This window comes from Lonchura striata, chromosome 6 (assembly GCF_046129695.1).
Source record: "Lonchura striata isolate bLonStr1 chromosome 6, bLonStr1.mat, whole genome shotgun sequence".
Classification (NCBI taxonomy): Eukaryota; Metazoa; Chordata; class Aves; order Passeriformes; family Estrildidae; genus Lonchura; species Lonchura striata.
The window spans coordinates 3,642,472-3,660,860 of record NC_134608.1 but is presented as its reverse complement, the minus strand read 5'-3'; the positions used below and the strand labels follow the sequence as shown (position 1 = coordinate 3,660,860).

General features: G+C 45.8%; 1 protein-coding gene across 1 annotated transcript; it reads left to right on the top strand.

Annotated features, from left to right (window-relative positions):
• Window positions 1-1,575: 1,575 nt before the first annotated feature.
• Window positions 1,576-18,312, top strand: ATG14 (autophagy related 14). The gene is made up of 10 exons (XM_021534664.3): window positions 1,576-1,793; window positions 6,390-6,452; window positions 6,588-6,630; window positions 7,047-7,128; window positions 11,285-11,522; window positions 12,188-12,417; window positions 12,916-13,033; window positions 14,124-14,214; window positions 14,326-14,411; window positions 17,228-18,312. Exons 1-10 carry the CDS (start codon window positions 1,576-1,578, stop codon window positions 17,532-17,534), a joined length of 1,476 nt encoding a protein of 491 aa, XP_021390339.2. The 3' UTR covers window positions 17,535-18,312.
• Window positions 18,313-18,389: the final 77 nt, after the last annotated feature.

The window sequence follows — 18,389 nt, the reverse complement described above, 5'->3', positions numbered from 1 at the left end:
CACTAGAGGTTGCTCTTAGATGACTTAAGTGCAGCCCGGGTCAAAATCATCCTCTGTCCTTGCTGAAAATACTCGGCTTAACTCAGAACAGGGTCTTGCTGGGCTCTGTCTTGCTGCCACAAAAGTTTATTTCTGATTCAGTGAGGGTGTGGCTTCATCTTCTGTATCTGTTCTGTGTCTCTCACAAGTGGTTTTAGATCTATCTCCCTGCTTCTTTGGAAAAGAGTTTGAAAAACTTTGTGCACTTCCTCACGATAAGCTGGCCTTAGCTGTTATCAGTTTCTGTCAAACTGTGGGTTTCCACACTCAAATCTATTTTAAACACAAGCTTACTTTTCTGTTTGCTTTCTAACATTGGAGACTTTCCACAGCCATGGGCTGGACTTTTATTTGCACTGTAGCTGTAGAAGCAGCTGATGAACTTCAGTTAGAATAATATTTTGTAAGTGAAAACACTCTGCTTTTATGAGGTGTTGGGGTGGGGAGGGGGGAAGTTTATCTAAGATGAGCCCTCTTTGAGAAATCACATTTTGTTTAAGAACTTCCCACATGATTTCAGTGGTAAAATTAATGTTCTCTAGAAGTACAGATAAAGCCTCAGAGATAAGAAATGGGCTCTGTGCCTTTTCACTGTGCTACTGATTAAGGTTAATGTTTGCTATGGTAACTCTTGTCTTAAAAACAAGTCTTGGTTCTACCTCCACACGGTGCTGTTCCTGCTTAGTGATTGATAACACTGGGAAGGGGGAAATGTTGGCTGGGAATTGCTCTTTAAAAAAAATAAAATCCCAGGGGAAAAAAAAAAAAAAACTAAAAAACGGTAGGGCAATGTGTTGTTGCAGTTGTGTTTCTTTTGGGAAAGGGCATATGGGGATATTAAGTTATTCTGGCTTCTGTGGACTCTGTCTCATCTAATTGCCTACAGACAGAAAAGGGAATGGTTTCAAACTGAGAGTAGGTTGATATTAGGAAGTATTAATTACCAGGAAAGACTTCTTTACTCAGAGGGGGGTGCTGAGGCCCTGGCACAGGGTGCCCAGAGCAGCTGTGGCTGCCCCTGGATCCCTGGCAGTGCCCAAGGCCAGGCTGGACAGGGCTGGGAGCAGCTGGGACAGTGGCCGTGTCCCTTTCGAGGTCAGGAGCTTGGAACTGGATGATTTTTAAGGTCCATTCTCCTGAACCCTACTTCATCCTCTGTCTTTAGCTCCTCCTGTCGCTCAACCATGGAGCCTGGGTTGTGGTACCCTCCCTGTGCATCGGTATTTGCCGCTTGGACAAAGCCACTTGGCTGTTACTGTAAACGCAGGGCCGCGCTTTCCCACAGCAGTCCCCACAGCAGCGTTACCGCCTGGTTATGCTACACCTACCCGCTGTGAAGCCCCGCCAACCAGAATACAACACCCCCATCGCTGTGGGAGCAGGGCAGGGACGATCCCCTTCCCCCCAGCAGAAAGCAAAGGGCGCGGGTTTTATTAAAAACCGGGGTTCTCCCGGCGGAGCGCCGCCCGCCCCGCGCCCTCAGCGCCCCTTCCCACAATGCCCGGCAGCGGCGGCCCACGTGACCGCGGCCCCAACATGGCGGCTCCCAGCGGCCGCCGGCCGCAGCCCGCGGGGCCGGGCGGGGGCAGCGCGGCCGGGCCCGGCGCTCTGCGGGGCGCCGAGGAGGACGCCGAGGGTCTCTACGTGGCGGTGGAGCGGTGCCCGCTCTGCAACACCACGCGCCGCCGCCTCACCTGCGCCAAGTGCGTGCAGAGCGGCGATTTCGTCTTTTTCGACGGGCGAGACTCTGAGAGGTACCGGCGGCTCTGAGGGGAGCGGGGCGGCCTCTCGCTGCCCTGCTGCGGTCGCTGAGCCTCGGGGCTGGGGGTGAGGGGCCGGGTTGTGCCCTTTCCCCGCTGGCTCGGAGTGTGGGTGGGGGAACGCTCCGGGCCAACCCCGGGGCTGGGGGCGGACACAGCACGACCCTCGGTACGAGCCTTGGAATAATAATCGTTTTAATAATAATAATTAAATAATCACCCCGAGTTTCACTCGGTCAGGTGCAGATGCGTCCGTGTCGATGTAGCCACAGAAGCTGCAGGCAGTTCAGGGCACAGAGTGCGGTGTTATCTCAAACAGGTTACCTATTTTCGTCAGCACTCCTTGAAACAGTGGTTTTCTAAATCGTCAAGCAAAGTTAGGAAGGTGTATAAGAAGGAAAATAAACATTTTCTTGTGTTTATACTCGTAAATGTGGATAAAAAAATTATCCACTCGAGTTCATGGGGTGGCATCCCGCTCCTTTGGGAGCACTGCTCTCCCTGGGGCAGCAGGATGAGCGCTGTGCCCATCAACAAATTTCCTCGTGGAATGACTCAGGTGGCTCCTCCATCCATCCCAGATTCTTCAAAAGTCCCCAGGGCCGTGTCTGGGACCGCTGTGACTCTTGGCTGGCACCGTGTTCTTGGTTAGCAGCTGCTGGGAGTGATTCCTGGGGCTATTTTGGGAAGGTGGTGGGGTGGCGGTGTCCTCGCTCCAAAGGCTCCTTGTGTCCCCAGGAACAAGGGGACAGTGGTGCCTTTCACCCACCAGCCTCCACGGGAGTGGGGAAATGCTGTCAGACAGTGTGAGTCAGCTTGAAGAACTCAGACTTTAGTCTGTCACTGGATGGCTTTCCCTTTTTTTTGATATAAAAAAGCTGTGTTGGAGAACCACAAACTCGATTTAGCCTGTCTAAAATAGGTGGAAAATGTGTAGTTGTGTGAGACTGCTTGGGGTTTTCTGCAGATTCTATTAAAAGATTGGATATGGATCCTGGAATATAAACCAAGTTTGTTTTTTTCCCCCTGTTCTTTTTCAGCCTTAGGTTTTTTGGCTAAACATCAGGTTTAATTATAGAAATTCAATTGTAGCCTTTGTTAGAGTGGAAGCGCTGTTGTTTTGTATTAACCAAGGCTTAAGAAGTCTCTGCCCATCAGAAAAATGAAGTTATAAAGAAGCAGCTTTAGCCAAAGCAGCAGTGTAAGAGAAAACCCTCTTTATCTTCTCACATGAGACAGGATCAGCTTTTCTGTCTGACAGTTGTCACTGCATCCTCCTCAGAAGCTTTCACTGCCCCATTTGTCTGTGGTTGGAAAGGCTCCTGTATATTTACATTGTGAATTTTTTACTGCAAGTATTAATTTTTTTTTTTTTTTTGGTGTTTTGTACCCCTCCTCTGCCCCTGGACATCACAATTCCGTCCCTGGGGGTCACTGATGTTGTATTAACCTGGGGCCTCCCTACACACTCCATTTTCCCAGGCTTTGTTTTTCCTGCTGTTCAGAACTTTTCCACGAGTTAATTGCAGTAGTGCAATTCATTAAAAATGGCAAATTTATTTTAATGAATTAAAGGAACAGCACACCTGTATGAATAACCCAATGTTAACAACCTAAACATCCTCAATGGCTGCAGGAACACTGTGTAGGGATGAAAACTTGGGTTTTGAGGATAATGGGATTATGTTTAAACCATGCTTGAAACATTGTGTTTGTCTTCTCTAATTAATATTTGGAATTACTGATTTAAGAGTTGGGAAGAGGTCAGTTTTCTTTGTTTGCTTTTCGTGGGTGTCTCTGAATTTCTTGGGGTGTGAGCCCTGGGAGAGGGGGAGATGTTTGAAAAGGTGACCAGGCAGCACCAGGGCAGAGCAATGCAGGGACAGTTCATGGGCTGCCTCTCAGCTGGTGTTTACAGCCATCGTTATTTATTTGTTTATTTTATGCCTTCTAGTAGTACCTGGGTTAATTTTAGATCCATCACTGCTGGAGGAGTGTCATGACAAGGGCTTTGCTGAGTGGCTCAGTGTAAGAAATTCAGAATGTGGAAGTGTTTGGGGGCACTTGGGCCTCCCATTTGTCTTTTTTGAAATGTTACAGATGGGGGAAAAGGATCATTATCTTCCTGGTTAAATATAAATAAACCAAGCATTACTCCTTGTATCCAAGAGTGGTTTATTTTTAGAATTTTCTTGTGAATTTTCCTTATATGAAGACAAACAATTTCATGTTCTAATTATTTCAGATTTCATGGGACTATTTTGTGAGCTAATTTTTAGAACAGTAAAACTGGAAGTTTTTCATCTGTCTGGCAAAAATCACACCCCATATCTGTGAGGAGGAGAGACTGAGGAGCTGTTAAGATTAATTACTTAAGGACAGCTACAATTAAGGATGAGTAGTCCAGAAGTCCTCCAGTAGAACAGTCACTGACATCCTTCTTTTCATGAGTAATGTGTTGTGTATTCAAAAGCCAAGCTGGCATCTTGAAGTTGGTCTCAGCTCAGAGGTTCTTCTTCCTCCTGGGAGTGTCCTCCAGCCTGTCATGTACATAAATTCTCACAGTGTCTTTCCCAGACTGCTGAATTGCTTTGCTTTGTGTATCTGCAGATGGCAAAAGACAATGTAATTGTGATGTCCTGAGCCTGGCTGATTTCTCCAAGCTATGGGTTATGATTAGGAATAGTGATTTTTTTTTTTCATCAGGGGTGTTACATTGAATATGGTGCCCTCAGGTCCTTCAGCATTAATCAACTGCTGTAGATTAGGAAGCCCCTCTCTCTGCTTCTCTCTAGTCATGAACATGTGGAAATAAGCCAGGCAACCACAGAAAATCTGACCTTAATGTGATAAGACTTGAGGAAAGAGAAACATTTCATGGGTAATTCAAGCTGTTCTCTCCTCTCAGTTTACATTTTATGGGAGTTCCTATAATAATTCATCCCAAGTTTTGTTTCTTTGCCAAATTGCAAGGCTAAAGATATATAAAGGAAAATGAGTTGCAGGATGCAGTGCAACTGAAATCAGAGCTATATAAAGCATTGGAAATGTTTGCTTAGGAGAAACCTGCTGGAGGATTTGGTAGGAGCTGACATTGCTGCCGAAGCGTGTGGTGAGCTGGAATTTCTACAGGCTTCCACAAATATTTTTGTCTTCCCTCCACAGTCAGAACTTCATTTATTCCTGTATTCTTTGACAGATCATTCAACTTTTTGCTGATGCGATGGACAGGAATTGGGTCATTCTGTTCAGTCAGGGTCTGTGCCCATGGACCCAGCTCTGAAACCAAGAATTGGCAAATGACCCCAGCGCTCTCCCTGGGTTCCTGCTGAGCTCTGTGTTTCTGGGCCAGGGGAATTTTGGTGGCAGCCAAAGGTCGGGGTGCAGTAGGTGTGCTCTGCTCTGTGGTAAACAGGAGGCTCATGCAGGGCTTTTGTCATTTCCAGGGTGACTCCTGGGGTGAGGACACACAGGAAGAGGGGACTCAGCTGAGCTGAGCAGCTGGGCTCCAGTTGCACCACATTCCTCCAGCTCACGTGTGGCCTCTGGCTTTTGTGCCAAGCACCTGCATTTGGTTTTGGTTTGTTTTGGAAGGAAAATAGATTCTTTTGCTTGACTACAGAAGCAGCAGCCAGTGGTTTTGTTGTTCTAATGCTAATGTCATCTGGGAGGGTGGTTACACACGCTCTGAATCCAAAGGTAGTCACCAAGCTTTTAGACTGCAGCACTTGAAGGAAAAAAAGTGAAGCATTTTGAAGTTTTACCTGAAATCAAATCCGCAGAGTTACAGAGAGGGAAATCCAAGATGTCATCCTGTGAAGGCTTAGTGTGCTGTTCTTTCTAAATAAAGCTTAAATATCCATAAAATAAAGGTAAAGTCATAAAATCACATGGTTTGGGTTGGAAGGGACCTTAAGGACCATCTAGTTGTAACCTCTGCCATGGGCAGGGGCACCTTCATGCACCATCCTGCCTGGCCTTGAACACTTTCAGGGCTGGGGCATCTGCAAATATCATAGCTCTGCTAGGATGAAATTGTCAATTCTACGTTTTGCAGAGAAAAATAGAATGAATTATGGAACAACAAGGGAAGCAGAACGTGGCTTCTGTATCCTCAAAGTGTGAAAACACAAGGTGATGAATCCTGAAAAAATTCCTTTCTGATCAGTTCCCATATCCTAGAAACCAGTGAAGGAGAGCTGAAGCAGACATTTGGGTCATGGGCTATAGTGAGATAGTACTATTTATTTCTCCAGTGACTGAAGGTTTTTAAAGTACTCCATGTTTTTTTGTAACACACAAAATACTGATCTTGCAAACTATAAATCTAGAAATAGCAGTAGTTTGCTATTTGTTTGATAGTTTGGCACTCTGATGTTTCTCCAGCTTAGAGGTTCTGTTGCAATTCCAGTGAGACTCATGCTCTAGAATTCTGCAAGAATTGTACACATTTAGCCATTAACTTCCCCAGATCAAGACAGATAGCTGAGGTTTGGAGAATCCCCAAGCTTCAATTTTATTATCTTTTTTAGATAACTTACAGTGCTGTAATTGTGCAAAAAATCAGTAAAAGAATTTAATCTCTTCCAGGTTTTCAGACAAGAAAGAAAGGCTGATGCATCTTAAAACCAAACAGAGAGAATTCCAAAAACAGTAAGTTGTATTTATTAAATTGATATAAAAGCTAAGAGATCTCATAAAAGGAAATAGTATCTTTTAACACACTATTGCTGGAGACAGATGAAGTCCAGATAGTCATAAAACTTTCAATCATGTTTTTTCCTCTAGTGTTTTGAAGGCCATGGAAGGGAAAGAAATAACTGATCAGCTGGTGAGTTGCTCCAAGTGTCCCATGGTTTTTAAACTCTCTGAATTCCTAGATCTCATCGTTTAAAGTTACAGTTTACCTTGAGGGCATTGTGCTGCTTTCCCAAAGAGCCTGTTGTAAGCAAAACCGAAATGACTGAAATGGGCTCTGCCAGCAGAGTGTTCCAAGCTGTCTGAATTTTTCATTTCTCCCTAGATATTTGTTCAATAACTTACTTTACTGATAGACTTTATTCCAAGCACTCCTTCTGTTTGTGCCATTCTTCTGTGCACAAAACACTGTATGAAATATTCAGTTGTTTGATCCATTCAAGAGCATCCTGCTACTTTTGCACTAAAGCTGCTGGCTTTGCTGTTAATCATTAGTTCAGTGTGTTTGAAGTCGTTTATGCCCTAGAGTTGCTGAATGTTCTTTTTCAGAGATGGAAAATAATGTCTTGCAAGATGAGGATTGAGCAGCTGAAACAGACCATTTGCAAAGAAAATGATGAAATGACAAGACGTGAGTAATGCCTTTGCTTTTGTGCTGTGGAAAAACTCCCTGTGCCTTAGAGTGAAAAACCAATTGAGGTGAATTTGAGCGTTAGTTTTTTTAAAAATGGTGAATTTCCAAACCTCCGCTTCCTAAATCTACTTGAAGGCAAATCACTGAGTGGATATTGGCCTTTTTATGCTTGGGTTTTAATTAGCAAACAGCAGAAATTATTCAGCTGGCTGGAGATGGTTTTGCAACAGCTTTAAGAGCAAATTCTTAGCAGCCTGTGACTCTGGCTGTGTCCCTAGAGATGGGTTTATTCACTGTAGTGTTTCTGATCACTTCCTCTTGATAAGGAGGAGCAAACAGCTCTGCAGCTGTCACAGATTTCCTGAAACTGCTGAATTTTAACCCACACCTGTCTGAAAATCCTAAAATCCTCTTTGAGCAAGAGTCACTGAAATTAAGGTGTAGGCTCCACTCAGAAACTTCAGTTTTTGAAACCCATTAGATTGTTTTACACTAAATTTGCAGGGTCATTTTTCAGAAGAGAGTATACAGCTCTCCTTGCAACCTACATGTAAGGGAAGTAGAGGAAGCCTGTTCAGAAGCATATTGATTGAATCTGAGATATTTTTATGGCTTGAAATTCAAGAGGAGCCATACAGAGAGTGGAAGCAGAGGCAGAACCTGAGAAGGGTCATAAAGGATTAGCACGGGCTTGGGGGGAAAAATCAAAAAGGCTGAGATGTAAAATTATTTTCAATTAAAAAGGAGGATGGATAGTAACAATAATAAATGGATGATAAAGAAAAGGTGAGGGAGCAGAAAAGTGTGTTAGTTAACAGGAAAGAGGGCAAATAACACTGCAGAGAAGTCTGAAACATTCATTCAGTGCTGCCTTTGCTTCATCTTCCTGCAAAGAAAATGGGATCAGCTGTTTAGCCAGGTTAAATTTGACATCATGAGAGGACTGCAGGCTAAGGAAAGGAAACAGACAGCTACACATTAGTTTACTTTATGGAAGCCAAGGAACAAGCTGAAGTGGTCAGTGAGGGAGCAAGGGTGTGTGAGGAAGCTGAAAACAGTACCTGCTTTCAAAGGGTGCAGGAAGGAAGAGCCTCAAAGAGATGGCACAGGCATCCTGTCACAGACCTAGGGGGGCTTTGCTGGTAACTGACAGGTAAGGTGGTTAAAAATAGCCACCCCTTGGTTGTGGCATTCTTGTCAAATCCATGTTTTGTTATTTTGTCATGATATTCGTGTCAAATCAACCCCTCCCCTGGGGATCAGGTGGTGCAGTGGAGGATGAAGCAGAAGCTGCACGTAACTTGGATTTGGGCACTGCCTCAAACTGTCTTGTGAACAAACAAAAAATTTGCTCTGGGTGTAACCCCTGCAAGGTGATGACAAAGGGTTAGAAAAGCTGCATTCAAAGAGTGGTGGCACTGGTCAAGCTGAGGAGGTGGGACAGGTGGAGCTCAGCAGGAGCCAGTTCCTGACCCAGTTCTCCTCAGCATTTCCCATAATAGCTCAGTAGAATAGAGGGTGGAATGGAGGAAGCCAGGCTGGAGGGTGATATGACTTCTGTGGAGACCAGGACCAAACTGAAAATCATGTAGATAAATAGACAGTATCATCTGAAAAGGAAAAAAATCAAGGTACACATTGTTGTAAAGAGAAACATAAACCCAGAATGGGGGATGGTGGTGAGATTTGGCAGGAAGGGATCTGGGGAATTGCAAATTAAATAAAAATTATCAATCTTGTGCTGCTCCAAAAAGGTTCAGGTCTCTTTCTGGGTTAACTAATATAAGTGCTGTATTTAAGATGGAAGCAGTTATACTGCTGTGCCAGGTGTTGCTGTTGCTTCAGTGGAAGCCTGGTGTCCAATTTAAACAATTTAAGAAAGATACAAATCATCTGAGGAAAGTCTGAGTATTGGAAATTAAATGGAACAGCTGAGAAAATTCATGTTTGGTTTAGAGAAGAGGAAGTTGAAGAAAAACAAGCTTTTCAGTAGGTAGAAGATTATTGTTATGGAGATGAGATTATGACTTTTTGTCTTTTGCCTGTGAAGAAAGGAGAAGAGGAAATCAATGTGACTTCAAGGAATTAGTCACCTCTTCTCAAAATGCTCTGCTCTGAAGGTGGCAGAGTGTTAGGACTAACCAGGGAGTGGAGTTCTCCATTCTCCCACTCTTCTGTGGAATTGATTATCTGCAACTTTTGCAACTTCTCTTGATTCACAGTGAATTTGATTAGATGTAACCTAAAATCTGAGCTGACTATTGCCCAACTAACCTATTATTAGCTCAGTTGCTTTTGGAGAGAGACCAAAAATGAATTCTAGCTCTGAGTAGCCAACAGATCAGGATCCAACGTGGTCACTTTTGGTCCACATTAAAAAGTGTGAAAAGATTGTTTCTCTGCTCTTGGATGTGGCATAGTTTAATTTTCTGAAATAAAAAAAACATTTCTAGAACACTGGGTTCCTGCATTTGGAGGTGACTCTCCTGGAGACCTCAGTAATTGGTGGTGCTTAAAATAATGTTTTAAAATCTGTGTGTTTGCCTTCTTTCTATGCAGAACAGTTCAAGGCGACAGGCTTGCAAATCCCTGGCAGAGCTCTCTGGGCAGAGATCAATGTGCCTGGGCTTGCATTTATCAGGCAGTGCAGGTGTGTGGGACACAGTGGTGGCCTGAAATACTCCTGGGAACAGATTTTTAATCACCTCATGAACTGGATCATAAAGCAGAGGTGCTGTGCAGAGAGCAGGACAGTTGTCTGTGCACTGGGACTGATGAAGAGGAAACGTGAGTGCAGTGTCTCCCCTGCTCCCAAATAATTGCTGTTGGACCTGCAGGGAAGGGAGTTCACTCTAAAAAAGTAGCCTTTCAAGTCAAACATGAATGTGCAAATTGAACAGCTGGACCTTTTCCTCTTCGTCCTGTCTCCTGTTCTTTTTGCAAAGGGAGAGTTTGGGAATATGACTGCAAGTGTTAATTGATTTTCTGTTGATGTTACAGGACTGCTTAAAGGAAAAGGAATTACAGCTGACACATAGGGATTCTGGCATTGCTCAGAGAAAAGTGGATTTTTCTACTGCTCCCCTAACAGGGGTCACTTATTTATATTATATAAACCTGAGGATTATTAGTTCTTGTCTGCATGGAGGAGCTTTTCTCACCTCCTTTAATTTGGGACTTTGCATCTCCCACATACCAGATCTTCATTCCTACCAAACACACTTTGGATTGTAGCAGATCAGATGACTGGAAATAATTCCTGATGTTCAGAGGGAGGCAGCCTCTGTGTCTGCAGGAGCAGGCACACTTCAAACTAGGGCACAGGGAGAGTTTAAAACATGTATTTGGGGAGAGCACAAAAAATCTTTCCCTGTGCTTTTAAAAGACAGAGGTGGCTGACTCTCTGTTTGTGGGAGCATTACTGCAGCCACTTATTTGATACCTGAATTAGCAGATTATAGGATCATCAAGGTTGCAAAAGACCTCTAAGATCATCAAGCCCAACCTTGGATGCTTCAAGATGCTCTTGCAGGATATTTTTCCAAGCCTCAGCGTGCCTCACGCATGGAATGAATCTTGGCAGTTGCAGCACTTCAGCCCATGAGCACAATTCCCATTTTGTGAGTGGAAAGGGAGATAGTCAGTGTTCCCTGGGGAACAAGGAGCCTGCACTGTTGGGATCCAAGTGCCGTGAGAGCACATCCATGAGAGAATCCCAAATAACCCACACTAACAGCAGCAGAGGTGCCAGGAATGGTGAATGAAGATGCTATCTGCACTTGATTTTGGCTGCAAGCAGGGCAGGGCTTTTTTTGGCCAGCACGATGCAAACGTGTGCAGTCAGGCTATTTCTGTCAGGATGATTACCTCAGGAGTTTAATTAAACTGGGAAATCTTGGCTTTTGTGCTCCAAATCCAGAAATAGCTGGGTAAAAGTTAGGGAAGGAATAATCCCAGTTGCAGTCTCTTTGGAGATCTTCAGAGGAGGTTAAAAAGTTGTACCACTGAGCAGCTGGAAGCAGTTAATAGTTTAGCAGGCTTTTCTGTTTTAAGCTGACATAGATCTTGTTTTCCATAAATATTAATAAAGCTTTTCCTACAAGCACTCCCCAGCTCCTTTTCCAAGGGATAACATCTGCTGCTGTTCTCACAGACACAGAGGGGCTGCTGAGGATTAAAGAGGAGAACCAGAAGCATTATCGCAGGGCTCAGAGGCACCAGGAGAAGAAGGAGAAGATCCAGAGGCACAACAGGAAGCTGGGAGACCTGGTGGAGAAAAAAACCTACGACCTGAAAACGCAGTACGAGCACCTGGCGAAGCTCCGGCGCGCGCACATCCTGGAGCTGACCTCGGTCATCTTCCCCATGGAGGAGGTGAAGACAAGCATGAGGTATGGCAGCCTTGTCCTTTTGGGATCTTTTTGCTTGGCTTTAGGCACTCAGGAGGAAGTTGTGTCACTCTAAGGTAGGTGGTCTGGTTCCCTTAGGGTCTGTGGGGAGGAGGAGGAGGACTTGTGTTCTCACCCATATATAGAGGTTCAGGACAGAAGAATCTGAAGCTGGAGGTGCTTGCATCTCTCCACTGAGAGATCTGAGCTGCATGTCCAGTGTTAAACTTCCTTAAAATATGTATTCCTCATCCCTGGAAGTATTTAGAGCCAGACTGGACAGGGCTTGGAGCAGACTGGTCTAGTGAAACCCCTGTGGCAGGGGTAGAATGAGATGGTCTGTAAGGCCCTTTCCAACCCAAACCTTTCTAGGATTCTGCAAAAACGGGCAATTCAAAATCCCAGAGAAAAATGAAAGTAGTTTTGGGAATGAGAAATTTTGCAAAAGTGGTCTATAAGGTCCTTTCCAACCCAAACCATTCCTGAATTCTATAAAAACAACCAACTAAAAACCCCAGAACAAATGAAAGTAGTTTGGGGACTGAGAACTTTTGCAGGAGCATTCCTACAAGCACTTTGCCCCGAGTGAAATCTGGCTCAATGCCTGCCAAGTGCATGTTTGATTCCATTCCCAACCACTTCTTTCCACCCCATTTTGGGTCCTGCAGGGACCCTGCGGACGTGTCCTCGGAGAGTGACAATGCCATGACCTCCAGCACTGTGAGCAAGCTGGCAGAGGCACGCAGGACCACCTACCTGTCCGGGAGGTGGGTGTGTGACGACCACAACGGCGACACCAGCATCAGCATCACGGGGCCCTGGATCATCCTCCCCAACAACGGGGACTACTCTGCTTACTACAACTGGGTGGAGGAGAAGAAGACTACACAGGGACCTGGTAAGGGGCAAGGCATGGTTTTAGGCAACTGGGACACTTTGGGTGCCAGCAGAAGGCACTGAGGAGGAGTAGATTGGTCTATTTGTTCTCTGAGCCAGAGATAAATGCCAGAATAAGGATTTTAGGAGAAGATTCCCTGCTCAGTTTGAACTAGGTTGTCTTTAAGGTCCGTTCCAACCCAAAGCATTCTGTGATTTTCTTTTTTTCTGAAATCTTCTTTTTCACGAAATGCTCACTGGGATGCACAGCACAGTGAAATAGAGAAAGTTAATTATTCACAGTTTTGACACAGTTCACATGTCATCATCTTAACAGGAATTCCAAGAATTACTATTTTCTTCCAACTTCTGACAGATTTCACTGGAAATGATTGCTAGATTCAGGCTGTTCTCCGTACTTAGAAATGATATATTCCAGAGTAGACTCAAGGAACATATTAACACACCCACTGAGACTTCATTTAAAACCAGGATTTCATGTTGTTTTTATTTCTTTCAGATATGGAACATAATAACCCTGCCCATACCATCAGTGCAGCATTGTGCTATGCAACTCAGCTCGTTAACACTTTGTCTCTCATACTTGATGTAAATCTTCCCAAGAAGCTCTTCAACAGGCAAGTAAAAACACAGCAGGGGAATCAGTGACCTTAGATCAGGTTAGTTTGAGGAATAAAGTCATGGATTGCAACAGTTTTTGATAATACGGGTGGCTTGTGGATTTCTGTGCTGTTTGAGGGGAGGGCTAGCAGGATTTTAAACCACAGTTAAAAGTCCCTCCCTCCTTTTTTACTTCCTGAGAGGGAGACCAACCATCACAGTTGAAAATAACAGCTCTAAATGACATATTCAGTATCCTCAAATGAGAGATGAAATATGACAGTGCACAAATGGCACTTCTTATTTTACTGGACCCCACTGTGTTTCACAAAATCCCAGCCCAATCCAGCAGCTCTTGAAGAGCTCTGCTGCCTCCTGTGCTGTAGGACAAGTCCTGTAACATGGATTGGCAGCAGTGTCATTCCCAGTGGGATAAAAACCCGTGGGCAGCACATCTAGGAGTAAACCCCATATGGGATGAAGAGCACTGTTAGAATTTTGGTCTGTGTGGAGCAGCTGGGATCTGCACAGAAGGAGCTGCAGACCTGGTCAGACTCTCAGGGATCCCAGATGTGCTGCTGAGATTCTTTTAAGTGTTTTAAAAGAATGGTTGTCAAAGTGAGGGCACAAAAGCTGTGCAGGGTTTCAGCTTTTTTTTCCCACCCCGTGGCTGGGGAGCTGGAACCAGATGATCTTGAAAGTCCCTTCCAGCCCAAACCATTCTGTGATTCTCTGATTTTGTTTGGGTGTTCAGCCCTCACAGAAGGAACAGGTTGAGAACAGGAAATGATACAAGGTTTTGAAGGAGGTCTGAAACAGTTTGGTTCTGGTGGATCTGAGTTCCCTACAGTTCACACCACCTGTCCTGTGGAAACTGGTGAGGCCAGGGCAAGCAGAGCTTGTTGATAAAATGCTCATTGTCCTGCTAGGTATAATAGTAATCTCAGCACTCTAGAACTGGCTGTAGACTTTGAACAAGTGCTCACTGTGAGGATATTTACTCCAGGATTTGTTAGGAAGCCAGGGCATGGAATGCTGATGCCTCCAGGAAGTGTATTTTCACAGCATTTTACTTTCTATGTATTTTTGTGTGTGGTGTTTTAACAGTGAATTCTGTGGAGAGAATCTCAGCAGACACAGGTTCACAAGAGCAGTGAAGAAGCTGAATGCTAATATCCTTCACCTCTGCTTCTCTCAGGTATGGGGGATGCACATTTCATATCTTTATATAGCTTTTTAAATATCAGCTGTGCCTGCTGGTTTCTTTCAGGACCTGATCATGTTTGGTTTTTTTCCCTTCCCATGTCAGCATGTAAATCTAGATCTGTTGCACCCCCTGCATACCCTCAGGAACCTCATGTACCTGGTCAGCCCAGACACCGAGAACTTGGGCAGGTAAGAAAAGCAAAATACTAACTCTCCTGTGGCTGAATCCCTTTGGAATTGATGCCTTTGCCTTGTTACTTGTGAGAGAAATTCTCTTTTGCTGTCCTATAGACCAGTCCTCAGCACAGAAGTCAGGGTAGTTCCAGGAGGAGTAAAGACTGGACAGAAAAAGGGGCTCCTGAGTAGAGAATTAATTTTCACAGACGTGTGTTTGCTGTGCTTCTGCCTCTGGCAGGCTCAGCTGGAGGCTTTGCAGCTGATGATGGACTCATTTCCCCTACACTCGGGAGCAGGAACTCCTTCCCTCCAGGGAACAGCAGCACAAATGCCAGGCAGCTTTGCCATGCTCCAAGTGTGACCCTGCCCACGCCTTGCCAACATGCAAATACCTGAGAGCATCCAGTAACACAAACCCTGAAAAGAATCCCAGGCAAACCTTTCCCAAAATAATTCTAGTCAATGAACTGCCTAGACCAAAGCTGACCCTTTAAATAATACTCATTTATATGTAAATTAAGATTAAAGACAACTATTCTCTTAGCTTAGAACATGATGAAAAGAACATCAGTTCTGGCATGCACACACAGGGTTTAATAATTTATTTCTTTTTTTACAAGTTAAATATAAGAAAGCAAACAACACTGATTTCCCCATTGGGATAACCCAGACACAAGTCACTTGTGCCCAAGACAGTCTGCAAATATTTGTTTGATGTGCCTGGTGTTTTATTCCCCCCTTAAACACAGTGGCGTTCTGAAATCTACTTTTCTGCTTTGTTCTCTTGTACGGATCTGGTTTTATTCAAAATCCTGCAGTGCCACTAAGAGGAGCTGCCTGTTCCCACTTCCTTGTGCTCTCTGGATATATCCCTACTGATTCAGCCCACAGACATGGCGAGCCACATCTTTGTAGAAGATTTTGGACAAAAATCAGTGCTTGCTGCTGTTTGCCTGAAATAGAGTGCTGGAAATAGAGGATGGAGAGCTGTGTCCCCAAAGAAAGCAGCTGCTCTGAAGGGTGCAGGGGCTGCAGGTGTCACAGAGCTCCCCATGCATCAGCTGGGTCCAGAGAGTAAAAGAAAGGGTTACAGGAGAGTTGGATAAAATACCCACCAGGCTGCTGAATGGCTTTACAGACACCACTGGGAGCAGAGAGTCTGAGCAGGTTGAAATGAGGCACGTGCACTTAGCAGAGACATTAATTACCCACAGGAATGAAGGTGGGGATTCTGTTTCCTTCTGTCATCCTCTCAAGGCTGGATGAGTTTCTGGGATGGATGCTGTCATCAGGCAGGGGTTGCTGGGCTCAGGACAGGGAGAAGGGTGGGACGCAGAGGCCTTTGTTGGAGAGGAGGTCACTTGAGATGATCTCATGGTCCCTGCTGGCCTCAACCCTGATGACTCCTTCTTGTGTTGCCTTGTTAAGCAAAAGGCTTTGCCAGGAGGCAGCGCTCCCATTGCTTTCCACATTATGAAAGAGGAGTGTTTGCCTTTAATTTCTCAGCTGGCTGCAAAGTCTGCAACAAACAGCTTTCTTTGCTTTCCTTTAGATACTTGAGCCTGTGGTTGCCTGACAATCTCCTTTATATGCTGCTGTTTTCATATGCTTATAATTTTACCAAGCTGTAATTATCTGGATTAATATTTCCCATGATAAATTACTGCTTAAGGCTCCTTCTCCCACTAACGCTGGATAAACTCTTGCCTGTGTTAAATGGTTACTGTGTTTAATGGTGGGACTTAGTGATCTTGGGAGTCTTTTCCAAGCTAAATGATTCCATGATTCCATCAAATTCCTGCTCATGTTCACGGGGCAGCTTTGTGGCTTGGAGTGAACTCTGTCAGGGACTCTGCCTGCTGTGGGGAATCTGCCTTTTCCCATGGAATAGAGGCAGCCCAAAGCAGTGGGATGGGGCAGGATGCAATCGCCTCTCCCACCAGGCAGTGGCAGCAGGGAACTCCGAGTCTCAGCACAGGTGGGACCCCGCAGGACCCTGGAGATGCAGCCCATGGCCCCGCTGGGGCTGTCCAGCTGAGAGGGGCCCTCAGCCCCGTCTGTCCCTGTCTGCAGGAAGGGCTCAGAGCCAGGCTCTGCTCCAGGGGCCAGCAATGGCACCAGAGGAACGAGCAGGAGCTGATGCCCACAGGTTCCACCTGAACGTGAGGAAGAACTTCCCTGTGCAGTGACTGAGCCCATGAGGGTGTGGAGTTTCCCTCACTGGGACATTCCAGAGCCATCTGGACCCAATCCTGTGCCCTGTGCTCTGGGATGACCCTGCTGCAGCAGGGAGATTGGACCAGACGAGCCACTGTGGTGACCTGAGCCACTCTGTGATTCTGTGTGGTGGGTTTGGAGTGTCTCCAGGCTCTGGCCAACCTCAGAGTGAGGAAGAGGTTGAAAAGGTGTTGCTCAGGGCAGAGTGGGAAGCCTGCACTGGTGAATTGTGCCAGACCTGTGAGTTGCAGGGTACAGCCTGACAGAGCTGAGCTCTCTTGGCTTGGCCAGGACTGGTGTTGGAAATTAAAGCTGCCCCACATCAAGCCAAGATTCCCACCAGTGGAGCCCTGAGTGATCACCAGCAGCTTTCTCTGCTCTGCGTGTGTTTCCCTATCCCTGCCAGAGCAGAATTGCTCTGCCACCGTTCTGCTCCGTGGTCTGGAACCCTGTCCCTTCCTGGGCCAAATGTTGTTTATGTCCACGGGGGTGACACCAAGTTCCCTCTGAGCTGACAGAGATGAAGGAACACTTCATCTCTGCAGTGCCCTGGCAGAGCAGGGCGCTGTGAGAGGACAGAGGGACTGATGGCACCGTGTCCTCACCCGCAGGTCCGGCCCCTTCGAAATCAGCGCCGACCTGGAGGACTCCATGGAGTTCGTGGAGCCCAGCGCGGCGGGCGAGACGGACGAGAGCGGCGACGAGCACGTGAGTGACGAGGAGACGGACCTGGGCACGGACTGGGAGAACCTGCCCAGCCCCAGGTTCTGTGACATCCCCTCGCAGCAGGTGGAGATGCTGCAGAGCCAGAGCAGCCAGGTGTCCCAGCCCATCGCCAGCAGCAGCGCGGGCGGGATGATCTCGTCCGCCGCCGCCTCCGTCACCTCCTGGTTCAAAGCCTACACCGGGCACCGCTAGCGGGCACAGGAACCCCTCCCCGACTGTGCTGTGGTCAACCTTTACCAATTCAGTTAAGTAGTGCCTGGAACAAAGGAAAGGTCAGACTTCTGTTTTGTAAACCGGAGAAAACCTTTTTATTTCCCCAAGATGACTGTGACGGCCCCTTTTGTAAATTAGCTCCGTGCTCCCGACGGATTCTGCGAGGGCACTTCACGTCTTGGTTCTGGCTGCATCCAGGATTGGCCAAGGACCCAGCAACCTCCAGCTCTACTTTCTGAAGCAGAAACAGATTTTGGAGTGTTTGGATCGGGACGAGCGCAGGGAAGGCTGCTCAGGACACGGTCTGGACAGTGGTGCAAATGCAGTTCCCACTTTCTTAACTCCTTACAGGGTTTTCCTTTGTGTGTGTGTGTGTTTTAAATCTGTCTTGCATAATGCAAAAATGCGTATTTCTAAATTTTTTTCATTCAGGACATGAAAATTATGCATTTTTAACATGTTTTCTAATCTCTGTTGCCATATTTTTAATACAAATGATCAGCATGGACAGGGAATTCACACAGCAAATTGTTCTTGGTTTAGATTTGGTTGTGAATCTTTACCCAGTTTTGCCATAGCAAACTGGCTTGTTTCATGCTGTTTCCATTGGTAGATGTAGAAGTTTTGTGTTGTGCTGAGGCACACAGGCTCTGTACTCTTTATACCATACACCAAAGAAACACTGGACATTCTCTTGCTAGACCCACATTCGATGCTGATACAGAATTGCATTGTTGCAATAATATCCATCGGTTACCACACCATGTTGCCACTTTTTAGCATTAGAAAAAAACCCATTTCAAGCCAGTTTGGTGAAGTCACACACCCTCCACA